Genomic DNA, 16,454 nt, shown 5'->3' with positions numbered 1-16,454 from the left:
AAATGAAAGAAAAAAAATCCTTTTTTTTTTTTTTTTTTTTTTTTTTTAGTGAGAAACTGTTAAGTACAACTTGAGCTTTTTTACTGATATTTTTTGTACATAGATCTACAGTATACAGTGTTCAGGGGACAGGGGACAGTTCCTAGACAGGGGAACTGTATAATCTTAAACTGGGTATAGCCAGACTTCCTGCCACTTTCAGAATGCATCAAAGGTTCACCTGTAAGAACTCTGTAATAGCTAGTGATGGGCATTTTCGAAGCACTGCTTCATGAAGCTTCGAAACCTTTACGAATCTTTTGTTTCGAATCAGTGGTTTGGAGCGTGTATCAAACTGCAAAAGTCACTTGATTTCAGTAAACGTGGCTTTAATACGTCATAACTGTTTTGAAATTGTAATGATTCACTGCTGGGCCAAGTGTGGGTATCTGCAGGTTGGAGTAATGGGCGCGACGAAAGGTAGAGGCGTGGAGAAAGATCTTTATCAATGGTCTTGAAGTCTGTCAAGTGTAGGGTTAGGGGTCAGTTTCTGTTGAAGGCGTTACCTTTCGTTTCCCAATACTCGACCTGCAGCTCTCCCTGTCTCTGCTGGGGGGCGATATCCGGGAACCCATGAATCATGCTAATTTACTGAGAACACCCCTCAGCGGCGAACCATTGAACAAGTCTCTATGGTTTTTATACATTTGTCGATGCTTTAATGAGACATCTGTATAATTAAAATAAATAGTATAGTGAATAGTCTCTTATTGGCCCGTTTAGCGGAAACATCCATTAAACAAACAAAACTTGACTGAAACATTTATAAAAAGCACACATATTATACACACACTTAGGCTTGGTTCACAGACAGGGCTTAGATTAAGCCAGGATTAGGCCTTAGTTCAGTTAGGACATTTAAGTAGCTTTTTTAAAAGTGCCTTAGAAAAAACATTACTGGTGTGCATCTTGAGACAAAACAATGACACTGACATATTTTTAAGATATGTTAGAGCAAGTTGCTTTCAGTTAAAACAGCTCAAATATGCAATTTAGTCTGGGACAGGGCTTAAACATTATTTGTGAAATCGGGGGTTAAGCTAATACTTAATGGTATTAGATGATTAGTTCATTGCAGTTAATATACTTTCGATAAAACATTTGCAATGGTTTTGTAAAAGCTGCTCAATTTCATTGGGTAGACCACCAGAGGGTATAACTACCTGTAGTGGAATACCTTCCGGTCCTTCAAGTTGAGAACCTAATATAAAAATTGTCACCTTGTGACCGTAATGACATGTCTTTCTATAAATACCTTCTTTCACGTCATCACTTCCTCTTTCATCTTCTCGTCTAGAAGTTGAGAACCTGCAGCGGTGTGAAGTGCAGCTCCAACAGTTGTATCCCTGCAGAACCTAGTAGAGACATATTAGTTTATCAGAAGAGCGTGTTTTATCCCCAAACCACCCACAGGACTCTGGTAAAAATGAACCCTTAAATGCATGAATGTTTCACCAATCATTATTACATATTCGGGTCTCTAGCGACCCGGGTCTTTATCTAGAACGGATGGATCTCTACCTGTCTCGATCATATTCTCCTGATATTAGAGTAACAATTACAGAAGAATAAAATAAAGCATATTTTGTTACCTTTTGGAGCTTGGAAGGGTTCAGTTTTAGCAGATGTTTTATACCATCATCTGTCCTCATCAGAGCTCATTTTCCAGTTCATTCAGCATCTGGCTCATATTTGCGATCTCAAACATTCTCAAAACTATAATTTTCAACAACTTCAAAATCAATATTTTGATCGCTGACAGCTTCTTCACCATATCTACCATCAAGTGACAGTGACACTAATATTTGATTGCGTTTGATACTTCCTCTGCAGTAAATCACGGAGCCATTTCATGTTTTCTGATGATACTTCCTATTCTATTGTTTTCTGCCTGCAGTAACTATGTCATGTATCAGACATTGCCACCTCTACACTTATTCAGTCATCAAAGATTCGATTATTGTTGTGCAGAAAAAAAATACTCCCACAGTTTCACACCTCGGTTCGTTAGCGACCCTATACATTTTTTACCAAAAAAAATTCAGATATTCTTTTATACCTATTATTTTTTTCTTGTTAATAATGAGTTGACTGTGGAATACTAAGAAGGTTGATGTCTAACTTAAAAAAAAAATGAATGAGGAGGAGGGTAGTGAATGATGTCCCGGGTCACTAAAGACCCAAGGTATGTGTTTAAGGGTTAAAAACAATAAATAAAATTGCAGGGTTTCCATTTACCGTCCTGATTCTATCTAGAGTATGTCCTTGCAGTCTTCAGCTCAAATTTTCCAATTAATTGAATGTACAAAACTGTGCAAAACATTCCGTTTAATCACAATTTTAGCAATTTCCTGAGGAGGTTTTAAGAAATAACAGATGTTAAACTGAATCATACATCTGGAAACCATTTTTTGCTCTAAGAAAAGTCTGTAAAAATATGCTGCAATGTACAGTGTTCAAATGAAGGAATTGATTTTTCACAGGTATTTTACTCGTATTTTGAATTACGCATTGCATTGTGTTTAAATGTTGAAGGGAAAGGTCTGTAAAAGTCCTTGATGTCCTTGAAAAAAACATGATATTTTTCTTACAGTGAATGTTAAATTCACCAGAAGACAGCTGATATTATAGTTATAGATTTTATAGTTATAGATATTTTATGGTTATGGTTATAACCGTATTCGCACTATAAATTCACAGACAAATTTACACTCTATATAGTATGTTAAATAACAAATCTTCTATGTTGTAGAGACCAAAGAAATGCCTTTTCACAAGTATTAAGTACCATAGTTGTGACAGATTACATTACTTTCTGCAAGATCATTACATGTTTACACATTAATCTTCAGTTACATATAGGCCTATTTGATCTGCAATGATCCAGTCTGAGCTGAAGAGGGCAGCAAATGCTTAACTATAATTCTCACACAGAGCACAGAGAAATCATCTCTGGCCTGTAGAGCTAGTGTGATTGTAACACACTGTAACACACTTCAATAACAAAAAATAAAATTAAATAAAATAAAAAAATAAAAACAAGTATTCAGTCTTTTCTAAAAATCTACATTAAGGGGAAGTGGAAGCACAACTAAAGTCATCTTTACATCATGAGATCATGTTGTTCTGACCTAGAACCTATCCTCAATTAGCATTGATCTGAAACAACTGACCATTGCAATTTACATCAACCACCAAACCAGATTACCTCAGCGTGTCTTTATTTGCACGTTAAGGGGTGTGTGGAGAAATGACAACATGAACAAAAATGTTATACTTGGGAGTTAGCTGAGGTATACAACTTTCAGTATGTTTTTTTTTTTTTTTATAGTACAGTAACTTCTTATATGTGTAGATATCAGATACATTTTGATTTTCCATTTCTTGAGATGTTAAGGGTGTTCCGTTCACAGCCTCTGGATTTTTACTGACGGAAGCAATCCATGCATGAAATTTTAAAGGTATTTCTATTGTGACAACTTTCGAAAGATTTTATCAATATATATGACAATGTTAATGCATTTGGAATAGATCTGCTACACTGCTGCTGCTGCAGGGCAAGTAGAGAGGCTTGCTACATTACATATAGACAAGATGCTGTGAGCACTTAAGACATGCTGTTGCTGCACAAATAGCATATATGAAATTACCTGTAGAAGATACAGGTGAAGCTGGGGTAGGGAGAAGGACTCTAAAAGCTCTCTGTAAACTGCTAGAGCAAACATTGACCAACTATTTAAACGTTGAGCAGCAAGCTCATTGGCTACAGATGGGGATCAATCAGCTTGTGCCGTGAAGTGATGATGTGATTGTCAGCAGGTTGTTAAAGGGATAGCTCACCCAAAAATTGAGCGTCAGCGTCAGTTCTGGCAGGCCAGGTAGTCAAGACGCTGCTAATGCTATTTGCTAACAACACTGTCCCGTCAGCTGATCTGCTCCAGCTGATCTGCTCCAGCTGAGCTGCATTAGCTGGTTAACTCCCCTCGCTGCTCAATGGCCAAAGCTCAAACAAGGCGCCCTATTTAAAGCACATTCAGTTTGCTCATACATGCTTGCTGCTCGCTACTGCTGCCCGCCACCTCCCCAGCTCCTCCTTATGCATAACGTGGCATTTGCTTTATGTCATGTTGCCTGCTCTGTTCACAGGGGGGATATTTTAGCTCTCACAGTCCTAAACTGTGTGAGCGTTCCCTAATGCTGCTGCTGCTGTCCTCTGACTCTCTGCTATTTCATGGTGCTCATGAAAGGTCAGAGGACTCCCTGAACAGAGCCATACCGCCAAATTTCAATTCAGGAACATCAACTTGTTTGCAATCTATTCAATAAAAATTCTTAAATTATTTTTATTGTCTGTGTGTTCTTGACTTAATGGACCTGACAGAACTGAAAATTCTGTCATCATTTACTCACAAAAGATATTTTAAAGAATGCTGGTAATCAAACAGTTGATGGTAGCCATTGACTTCCATAGTAGAAAAAAATGGAAGTCAATGGCTACCGTCAACTGTTTGATTACCAGCATTCTTTAAAATATCTTCTTTTGTGTTCAACAGAAGAAAGAAACTCATACAAGTTTGGAACAACTTGAGGGTATAAGTAATGACAAAATTTTCATTTTTGGGTGAACTTTCCCTTTATGGACCCAAACGCAGAGATTGTTTTTTCATACTTCTCAGGTAAAATGACATATTTAATTTAATTAAATAAAACTAATAAACAATGTAGAACACGCAAAGCATAAGAACCATTTAGACTATATTTTAATTTAATACTGTGAAGCTGCTTTGATACAATCTGTATTGTGAAAAGTGCTATACAAATATACTTGACTATATGTTACACATATCAAGAACGTTTTTAGTTTTATTATTACTTGGGTAGGCTATATACCTTCATTAAGAAAAATGAATAATAAATTGTGGTGACCCTTATTTTGTAAGATTTGCAAAGAAACGTTCCAGGGGTCTGGTGACTCTGGAAGCATAATTGTAATATTTTCTTCTTTGGTATTGTGTAAGCAGCATCAATGTAACTACAGGCTACAAAGTATATTTGCATAGCGAAATAATTGAAGTTTCTCAAAAAAATACTTTTCCAAAAAGTAGCCTATAGGCTATATGTTGGCAGCACCATGGTACAGAGGTATCGTAGTAAAAGCTTTTAGTTTGATATGGCCTACCATGAAACTGAATAATAAATGTATAGCCTACAACATATATAATTTAAGATGTGATCCTACATGTCAAAACAAGTAGTGTTAGTGAACTGATACTATTTAGGCTGGGAAATTTGAATGTAAAGTCCTTCTTTATCACTGGCGAGCGATGACGAGATGCCTTTATGCGTGTTTTGTTTCTATGGGTTGTATTTCAAGAAAATATTCACTTCCCCCAGCGCTATTTTAAGTTCTAACGTGTTGCGTGCTGTTTTACTAAATTAAAACACGCAACAAACGTTTAATTGCGTGTCGTGAGTAGCCTAATCTGTTTGATTTTAAGATTCTTTACCAAAACAAATGACCTAACCGAGCTATTTACTCGCGAATCGTGCATCGTAACCATAACAGTGAAAGGAAAATACAGGACACATAGATTAATTGAAATATTTCTGAGAGCGATAATCTACCTCATCAGACAGGGATTTATCAGTAAAATTGTACCGGAGAACAGTAGAGTTTTAGGAGTCATGGCCAGTGGTTAAACTGGCTTTTGTAGGGAGGGGGAGCCCTTATCGCATCGTAAAATGACTTAATGTGTTGAGAAATGTGGTGATCAATGTATAATTTCACTGTAATAAAGGTATTATCACACTTTAATAAAGGTATAATTACACATTTATATTACACTGTAATAAAGGTATAATTACACAATGTATTACATTGTAATAAAGGTATAATAACTAGGGCTGTCAATTGATTAAAAAATTTAATCGCGATTAATCGCATGATTGTCATGAGTTAACTCGCGATTAATCGCAATTCATCGCACATTTTTTATTTGTTCTAAATGTACCTTAAATTAAAACTTTTCAAGTTTGTAATACTCTAAATCAACATGGTCATGGATGCTTTATGCAAATGTATGTTGACCATAGTCAACATAGAGCATGAAGACGAGACATGTTTCAAAGGTCATAGATGTTTTTCAAAGAACTTGTTCATGTCTATTAGACACATGTAGAAAGAACAAAGAAATACCAGATTCTCATTATTCTCTTTCTTTGCACTGAGCAATTTACTAACACAAACATACTTAGATTTTTGCATGACAGGGCAGCTCTTCTGAAAATGCTAAATGTACATTTATTATTTATTATTACATTAGTCTGTCTCTCTCTGTGCCCATTTTAATGAAGCTAAATTCTGAATAAAACTGTTTTCATTGGTATATTTTACTGTTTCTTTTGTCAAACAACGGAATGAATATGAAATAGTGACTGAAATGCGACCCAATAAACATAACCAGAGAGAGAGAGAGAGAGAGAGAGAGAGAGAGAGCGAGAGAGAGAGAGAGAGAGAGAGAGAGAGGTGCGCGCGTGTGCTGGGAGAGCAGTACCGGCGATTCTCCGAAATTAAATAAGGTTTGGCCACTTTTTTGAAGGGAAAAAATGGCTAAAGGGGTCTGCAATGTCGATAAGTTGGCAACACTGTGTATCTCCATTTCTCCAACTAGGGGTTGGGCCACGGGTCAAACAGAAAATACGTGCTGCGTTAATCGCCCGTTAAAAAAATTAGTGCCGTTAATATGATTTTGCGTTAACGCGTTATTAACGTGCTAACTTTGACAGCACTAATAATAACACAATATATTATTACACTGTAATGAAGGTATAAGAACACAATGTATTATTACACTGTAATAGAGCTATAATTACACAATGCATTATTACACTGAAATAAATGTATTTAAAACACTGTAATAAAGGTATACTTGCACAGTGTATTATTACACTGTAATAAAGGTATACTAACACTGTAATAAAGGTATATAATAAAGGTATACTAACACTGTAATAAAGGTATAATTACACATGTATTATTACATTGTAATAAAGGTATAATAACACAATGTATTATTACTAGTGGTGGGCATAGATTCATTTTTTTAATCTAGATTAATCTCACTGTAATCTTGGAATTAATCTAGATTAATCTAGATTAAAATGGCTCATTTGAATTCTGCCAAAGGCATTCAGAATATGTGTGCTACCCTAAAGGGCACGTGTTTCTTAAATACAAAGTGACATTTAAAATAACTTGTGAAGAAATGCCAGAGATTTTTTTTTTATTTTTTTTTTATTAAAACTAACATAATAAAGTATGATTTTTTTTAAATTATTTTTTTTTTTACTTTGAGCAATGATGGAGCTATAATATAGCCTACTCTTCTTATGAGCATATAAAACAAAACAGCTCTTTGGAAAAAATGAAATGTAGCCTAATATTGTAGTAGTTATAAACAAAGGTCTATTTTTAGTTCAGATTAACATTTGAGGGCAGCAATTTTATTCATAATGACAAAATAACCAACGTAATGTTACTTGAAAGCATTATAGCCTATTATTCTGCCAAACTTCCATTATTGCAGTTAGTGTTACTACAGTAAATCCATGGTAAATGTTGCAGATCTGTGGACACTGGATAGTTCATTCATGGCACAATGTTTCTTCCTGGTTTCCACGCACTGTTTGATCCGTTAATAACGGATAAATGTGAATGTTTCTCACTAGATCTCGCAGCAATGTTATTACTTAAGTAGCGAATTCAAATAATTTCTTTACTGGATCTCTTAGTGCTGTGTAGTAACAGTGTCGCTTGATCAAGATCGGCTCGCACTGCTTTGGTCCAAACTGATAAACAACGGTCCGTCAACCACACAATAACGAGTAGCTCAGTTTCGTTCCGCTTACATTACGTTTGCCATTTGATGTCGGACAATGTTTACAAATAACGAAATTTTGGTCGGCAGGAAAAATGGTCCAACAAACCGTTCGGTTTGAAAATGCGTACCGAACACCGAACCAAATCCGTGCAAAAATATCAAGGTGAAAGTCATCATAGCTTGCATAGTATAGACGCAGCTCCCAACCCAACTTTGAGAATAGATTAACGGCAATATTTTTTTATCGCCCGATAAGAGTCTCACGTTAACGCAGATAACGGCCCACCACTAATTATTACATTATAATAAAGGTAAAATTTCAAGGTATAATAACACAGTGTATTATTACATTGTAATAAAAATATAATTTCACAATGTATTATTACACTGTAATAAAGGTATAATTACACATGTATTATTACATTGTAAAAAAGGGATAATTTTACAATGTATTATTACACTGTTATAAAGGTATAATTTCACAATGTATTACATTGTCATAAAGGTATAATAGCACAATGTATTATTACATTGTAAAAAGGTATAATAACACAATGTATTATTACACTGTAATAAAGGTATAAAAACAATGTATTATTATACTGTAATAAAGGTATAATAACTCAATGTATTATTATACTGTAATAAATGTATAAATACACATTTACTATTACATTGTAATAAATGTATAATTACACAATGTATTATTACATTGTAATAAATGTATAATAACACAATGTATTATTACACTGTAATAAATGTATAATAACACAATGTATTATTATACTGTAATGTATAATAACACAATGTATTATTATATTGTAATAAAGGTATAATTACACAATGTATTATTACACTGTAATAAAGGTATAATTACACAATGTACTATTACAGTGTAATAAATGTATAATATCACAATGTATTATTACATTGTAATAAAGGTATAATTACACAATGTATTATTACACTGTAATAAAGGTATAATAGGCTGTATGCACGGCGGTGAATGACGTACTTCCGGTGAAATATAAGGATGCTGGATTACTTCCGTTCCGGCGATCGTAGAGTGCTATGTACTATTTTGTTTCTAATAAAGTCTTCTCTTTGGCTATACTACGGTAACGTTAGTCACAAAAACAGACAAAACAGCCTCCACTCATATTGTTGATGCTTATTTGCTTTATTATATTAAATAAACAAATATATATATATATATATATATATATAAAATGACATCTAAACGTATGAAAGTATCTTTTCAAAGACGGGAGGACAGCACCTCTAGCCACCACTGCTGTGTGCCGCAGTGTACAGCATCTGCTAAATTTAACACTTTTCTAAGTTTCCACACGTTTCCTAAAGACAAGGAAATACAGAAGAGGTGGGTAGTTAATATAAGACGAGACCATTTTACAGTTACAAACCAAACAAGAGTGTGTAGCCGACATTTCCAAAGTACAGACCTGATCGAGCCGCAGACGCCGGCCGGCCGCAGACGTCTGAAGAATGGAACTGTCCCATTGCTGTTTCATTGGAACAACTTCAGTCTTCCAGCCCCACGGACCGGAGTTTGGGAAAGGGTAGAGCGACCAAACACAGACACACTGCATACCGAAGCCCCCTCTATGGACGTGGAATATTCGGACCACGACTACTGCTCCAGTGCTGAGCCTGCTGCCCTGGATTTGTCCCTGGACCACAATGAAGATCAAATAGCGAGGCTACAAAAACGAATTGAGGAGATAACCATCAGCACCAAGTTCTGTTTGGAGCGGTTTGCTGCCTCCGATGATGATATTAGGTTTTACACAAGGTAAGCTGACTCAGAAGTTCCTTGAACATTCATTAACACATTAATTTTACCTCACCTGCAGCAGTGACCAACAGTAAGCAGTGCACATGTGCAAATTGCGCATGCCCATCTCTCTCGCCTACGGCAAGTCCAAAAAGACATAATATGTTACACACTGATAAATGTATTATTCTGTAAACGCTGGCATTAGGCTTTTTATTCTACCTCCTAATATAATGTTGTATTAATGGGAATTACGACTAGGATGCTAATAAATCTGCAATTTAAAACTGTCTATGGGCAACATACCATCAAATAAAATATGGGTTACACTTTATTTTATTGTGTCCCTGTTACAGTGTAATTTTGCATTTAAAGGATTAGTTCACTTTAAAATGAAAATTCTGTCATCATATACTCACCCTCATGTTGTTTCAAACCTGTATGAATTTCTTTCTTCTGCTGAACTGAAAAGAAGATATTTAGAAGATTATCAGTAACCAGACAGTTTTTGGGTCCCATTGACTTCCATAGTATATTTTTTTTCCTACTATGGAAGTCAATGGGACCCAAAAACTGTCTGGTTACTGATAATCTTCTAAATATCTTCCTTTCTGTTCAGCAGAAGAAAGAAATTCATACAGGTTTGAAACAACATGAGGGTGAGTATATGATGACAGAATTTTCATTTTAAAGTGAACTAATCCTTTAAATACTGAGTAATATTAATGAACTACATGTACTTACTGTAGGTTAGGTGCATGTAATTATGCCTAATTTATAGTTATTACTATAATAAATACATACAACATCTGTAAATTTAGGAACATTAAAATAAAGTGTTAATGAAATAATGTATGTCCCACAGGTTTGCGACTCATGCGCACTTGATGGCCTTTTGGAGGCAGATAGAGCCAGCAACAGGCAAGATTGTGCGCGTGACAAGAGCACGGACTGCAGCCGGGACAGATGAGGTCCCTCATGCTGTCAATGCAACAACGGTACATGTAGTCTGAAACATTTAATCTGATTAAGATATCTTTTTGTTTTACAATAAACCTTTCTGTGCCAGTTATGGTGTTTGTGTAATAGTAATAAAATATTTTCTTCTTTTCACAGTCTCTTCAACCCATTGATGAGTTTTTTCTGTTCATGACATATCTGTCATTGGGTCTGGTGCAGAAGGATCTGGCCCACAGATTCAGAATCCACCAATCTACTGTAAGCCGCATAATCAACACATGGGCTAACTTTCTCTACACTGTGCTTGGAGCTGTTGGCATTTGGATGGATGAGGAGACTGTCAAAGCTCACATGCCAGATGTTTTTCAGTCTTACTCAGATACACAAGTGATTTTGGATTGCACTGAACTGCGCTGCCAAACACCACACTCTCTTCTCCTTCAGAGCGAGGTATTCTCCAACTATAAATCTCACAGCACTTTCAAAGGGTTGATTGGGATGGCTCCTCACGGTGCTGTAACCTTCGTGTCATCTCTCTATGAAGGAGCCATCAGTGATAGAGAGATCCTAAAGCAGTCTGGTATTGTGTCTCTTCTAAAACCAACAATGGCTGTAATGGTGGATAAGGGTTTCCTTGTGGAAGACTGTGTGCCCTGCAAAGTCCACATACCTACCTTCCTGTCAAAGAGAGCACAACTGTCTGGGCCAGAGGTCAGGAAAACGCAGTCTATTGCAAGACTCAGAGTCCATGTTGAGCGCCTCATTCGAAGGGTGAAGGAGCACAAGATATTCAGTACAGCAATACCTCTTTCTCTCACAGGAAGCATCAACCAACTGTACACAGTCGCCTGCCTCTTGGTTAACTACCAAAACGGGCCCTTAGTTAAAGCCTGGGCAAGCAATTGCTAATGCTGAAGAAGCAGAATTAGACAGGCAGAAATGTTTTTTATTACTGTATAATCACATGAAATAATCATTTTTGTTTTAACTTTAGAATGAGTCGTTATTCATGGTATATAATTTGAAATTTGATTTGAAATTAAATTGTCAACAAATATAGAATTGTGAAACAAATATTTTAATTACATTTTGATGACATGAAAAGACAAAATAAAATGTTTGTAAAATCATACATCAATTAATTTCCTCATTTCCTCAGCACTGTGCCTCTTTAGTTACTTGTGCATAGAGAGGTATTTTGGCAGATATGTAAAAAAGAAAAACAAATCACACCTCTGTTTCAGGGAGCTTAACACAAAATTGTCTCTGTAAATGCGCTGCACAAACATGTCATCATGGGCACAGACAACAAAGTCACACCATTCCATACCTGTCATAAGCAACTGCCCCTGCACTTGCCAATAATAAGCATGGCTTTCCTTTAATTTATATGTTCCATGATCAACTCTGAGGTACCTGCAGTCGACGTAGTTTAGTGCATTTGGGCATTTCATCTCAACCAAACCGAATGATGGTCTCTCAAGCGGGTCATATACCATCCCATCAGGTGACGCACCCAGCCAAGGTGCATCTGGATGAATCACCAGCCCACATTTCCTTAAGTTCAGGTTTTTAAGAGTTGCATAGTCCTTTAAGGCACCTGCGTCCATATCCAGTCCCCTCTTCATGTGTGGTGTTTGTCGTGTCCCTCGGATGATCCTCTCAGCTAGGTTTTCTGCAGCATTTGGACCTCTAACATGGCTAACCTCCCTAAAATTTGAAGCAGTCACCCTCTCTTTCCTCAGTGAATGCCACTCAGGTGCTGCACTTTGACATCTGGTTGCTTCCTCAATGAGGTGTGACTGCAACAAAGTCACAGACAGTGAGTGGAGATGCAGCTGTTCCTGGTTTGTTGGCACATATGTACAGTCTGTTGGCTTTAACTGGTAGCCCTCTGGTGGCACTTTTGGGAATGGGGGTGCATCCTTATGGGTGATAAAACCATCAGGTGTAGGTGGTGGATGCTGATACGATAGGATACTGCCAGCTTGTACCTTACCGAAAATGGAGTCCACGAGTGGCTTGTCAGGTGAGAGATTCATTGTGCAGATAAGCGGAAGAGATCCTGGTTTGAAGTCAGCATAGACAGCTTTAGGGTCGACTGTTGATGGGACTGGCAGCTCACCACTGTAGGCCTTGTATAGTGAAGATCTGGAATATCATTATCAGGGAATCAATAAACATTTTTACAGAGTATAGTATAGCATGCATGTTTACACTGACTGCATACCTGATTCCACTTGCTGAAGTAGCACCTGGTTTGGGCTTCACTACCACCATGGCATCCACCGGTCCCGGCTTCACTCCCTATTTATTAGATGCCATCAAAACTACAGCAAAAGACTATAGCAAAACAAACATTATGTCAGATATTTAATTGATACAAACCATTGTTCGTGGTTTATGCCACTTCTGTTCTGTTTGGGTGCATGATAGGACAGGAGGGACGACAGACATTCCAGATTCATAGTAATGGGCTGTCTGGTAAAGCAAAGCAACCAAATGGTTGCACATCCCACTCCCAGCCACACAGGAGCAGGAGCTGTTAACCAGCACAACTGGCTCTGAATCACGTAATGTCACCTGAAATACACAAACAAAAAGTGTAAAAAAATAAATACAAAAAAGTAGTCATCATGTATATCAGCTACTCATCAACAACCATTTGTCTATGCTTGGAACAGGTAAAGACAACAACAGTTTCAAGGTAGAACATTAGCAGTTTGAAGGGTAGCCGAGTAAGGGAAATAGCCAGCATTCTGCATCTGTAGCCATCACATCAGGTAAAACTACATTTCATATCATTATTCTTCAGATTTTAAAATAAACTCCCTGTGTGTTATAGACTAACTGGAAAGCCTGAACACTCTGCTACCCTGTATCTGCAACTGCGGTAAAGTTAGTTTCATATTCATATATTCAGATTTTTGCCCTCAATACCTTTCTTATGGTGTATTCAAAAGTAAATTATTATTATTATAAACAAGTATGACTATCAGCCCCAACTCTTGTTTTCTCTTGTAGTCGTTTTATTAAAAAAAATGCATTTTTTTGTAGCTCATTGTCAATTATATTAACTCTTTTGCATCCACAATTGGAAAGCTATTGACAAAAAGTCTGAATGTGCAATTATGAAACCAACTTTGCCGCAGTGTATCTCCATTACCACCGTTTCAGCTATAATTTGCAGTGATAATGCAGTGCTATTCATCTGTCGTAGAACTGCATTACATTTTTTATTCTTATTAATTTTGTACAATAATCATCCATACTAGCTAAGATAACAGCTGTGGTTATCCAAGCTGAACAGTGGTAACGTTAGAAAAGTAAAAACTGAACTGGACTGAACATGTCCAACAGAACTTTGAACGTCACTTTTAAGCTACTACTCCTACTCTCAGTTGGTGTGGAGTCTCTGCTTTCCTCATAGAGCGGTAGCAGTGAGCTTTCACTGAGATCTCATTTGTGGCCCTGATTTTACCTGACACTTTCAGACAAAATTACAGACACATTAAATGTCAAACATTTATACTAACATGATTAGCCTGCTTATGGACGGATCGTAAAAAAATAGCAGTTCAGTTCAGGCTAGCTGAATTTACCTTCATAATTGCAGAGATAAGAAGACACATAAAACTTGAAACCTTTCTCAAGTTTGCTCTGTGGCGTTGTACTGCACATCCTTACAATTCTTCGCACATCATTGATTGTAAATTTAGGCAACTCGAGCAAACACCGAGTAAAATTCGACGACTCTGCCATAATCGCGTTTTCCTCCACTTCAAACCTCTCCAACCGGAAACGGAAGAGCAGCCTTGCGTCGAACACGGAAGTACGCGTGCATAGAGCCTGTAACACAATGTATTATTACACTGTAATAAAGGTATAATTACACAATGTATTATTATATTGTAATAAAGGTATAATTACACAATGTATTATTACACTGTAATAAAGGTATAATTACACAATGTATTATTATATTGTAATAAAGGTATAATTACACAATGTATTATTACATTGTAATAAAGGTATAATTACACGATGTATTATTATACTGTAATAAAGGTATAATTACACAATGTACTATTACATTGTAATAAATGTATAATATCACAATGTAGTATTACAGTGTAATAAAGGTATAATTACACAATGTATTATTATACTGTAATAAATGTATAATAACAATGAATTATTACATAGTAATAAAGGTATAATAACACAATGTATTATTATACTGTAATGTATAATAACACAATGTATTATTACACTGTAAAAAAGGTATAATAACACAATGTATTATTACACTGTAATAAATGTATAATAACACAATGTATTATTACATTGTAATAAATGTATAATAACACAATGTATTATTACACTGTAATAAATGTATAATAACACAATATATTATTACATTGTAATAAAGGTATAATTACACAATGTATTATTACATTGTAATAAATGTATAATAACACAATGTATTATTATACTGTAATAAATGTATAATAACACAATGTATTATTATACTGTAATAAATGTATAATAACACAATGTATTATTATTTCATTGTAATAAAGGTATAATAACTCAATGTATTATTATTCTGTAATAAATGCATAAATACACATTTATTATTACATTGTAATAAAGGTATAATTACACAATGTATTATTACATTCTAATAAACGTATAATAACACAATGTATTATTATACTGTAATGTATAAATACACATTTATTATTACATTGTAATAAAGGTATAATTACACAATGTATTATTACATTGTAATAAATGTATAATAACACAATGTATTATTATGCTGTAATAAATGTATAATAACACAATGTATTATTTCATTGTAATAGAGGTATAATTACACAATCTATTATTGCACTATAATAAAGGTATAATAACACAATGTATTATTATACTGTAATAAATGTATAATTACACAATGTATTACATTGTAATAAATGTATAATAACACAATGTATTATTATACTGTAATAAATGTATAATAACACAATGTATTATTATTTCATTGTAATAAAGGTATAATAACTCAATGTATTATTATACTGTAATAAATGTATAAATACACATTTATTATTACATTGTAATAAAGGTATAATTACACAATGTATTATTACATTGTAATAAACGTATAATAACACAATGTATTATTATACTGTAATGTATAAATACACATTTATTATTACATTGTAATAAAGGTATAATTACACAATGTATTATTACATTGTAATAAATGTATAATAACACAATGTATTATTATGCTGTAATAAATGTATAATAACACAATGTATTATTATGCTGTAATAAATGTATAATTACACAATCTATTATTACACTATAATAAATGTATAATAACACAATGTATTATTATATTGTAATAAAGGTATAATTACACAATGTATTATTACACTGTAATAAAGGTATAATTACACAATGTACTATTACAGTGTAATAAATGTATAATATCACAATGTATTATTACATTGTAATAAAGGTATAATTACACAATGTATTATTACACTGTAATAAAGGTATAATAACACAATGTATTATTACACTGTAATAAAGGTATAATTACACAATGTATTATTATATTGTAATAAAGGTATAATTACACAATGTATTATTACACTGTAATAAAGGTATAATTACACAATGTATTATTATATTGTAATAAAGGTATAATTACACAATGTATTATTACATTGTAATAAAGGTATAATTACACAATGTATTATTAC

General features: G+C 34.6%; 2 protein-coding genes across 2 annotated transcripts; one reads left to right on the top strand and one right to left on the bottom strand.

Annotated features, from left to right (window-relative positions):
• Nucleotides 1-9,148: 9,148 nt before the first annotated feature.
• On the top strand, nucleotides 9,149-11,806 carry LOC311094173 (uncharacterized protein; the record flags this gene model as incomplete). The annotated part of the gene is made up of 3 exons (XM_084131948.1): nucleotides 9,149-9,732; nucleotides 10,580-10,712; nucleotides 10,831-11,806. The coding sequence occupies 3 exons, from the start codon at nucleotides 9,149-9,151 to the stop codon at nucleotides 11,581-11,583; spliced, it is 1,470 nt and encodes a 489-aa protein (XP_083988074.1). The 3' UTR covers nucleotides 11,584-11,806.
• A 43-nt stretch (nucleotides 11,807-11,849) lies between these two features.
• On the bottom strand, nucleotides 11,850-13,637 carry LOC311093792 (uncharacterized protein; the record flags this gene model as incomplete). Its single annotated transcript, XM_084131385.1, has 3 exons — nucleotides 13,063-13,637; nucleotides 12,905-12,981; nucleotides 11,850-12,825 (listed from the first exon to the last, which is right to left on the bottom strand). The coding sequence occupies exons 1-3, from the start codon at nucleotides 13,186-13,188 to the stop codon at nucleotides 11,850-11,852; spliced, it is 1,179 nt and encodes a 392-aa protein (XP_083987511.1). The 5' UTR covers nucleotides 13,189-13,637.
• Nucleotides 13,638-16,454: the final 2,817 nt, after the last annotated feature.

The sequence above is a fragment of the Abramis brama genome, assembly GCF_963993115.1.
Source record: "Abramis brama genome assembly, chromosome: 12".
Lineage (NCBI taxonomy): Eukaryota > Metazoa > Chordata > Actinopteri > Cypriniformes > Leuciscidae > Abramis > Abramis brama.
Note: the sequence above shows the minus strand (reverse complement) of the source record. Positions and strands in the feature narration are given on the sequence as shown.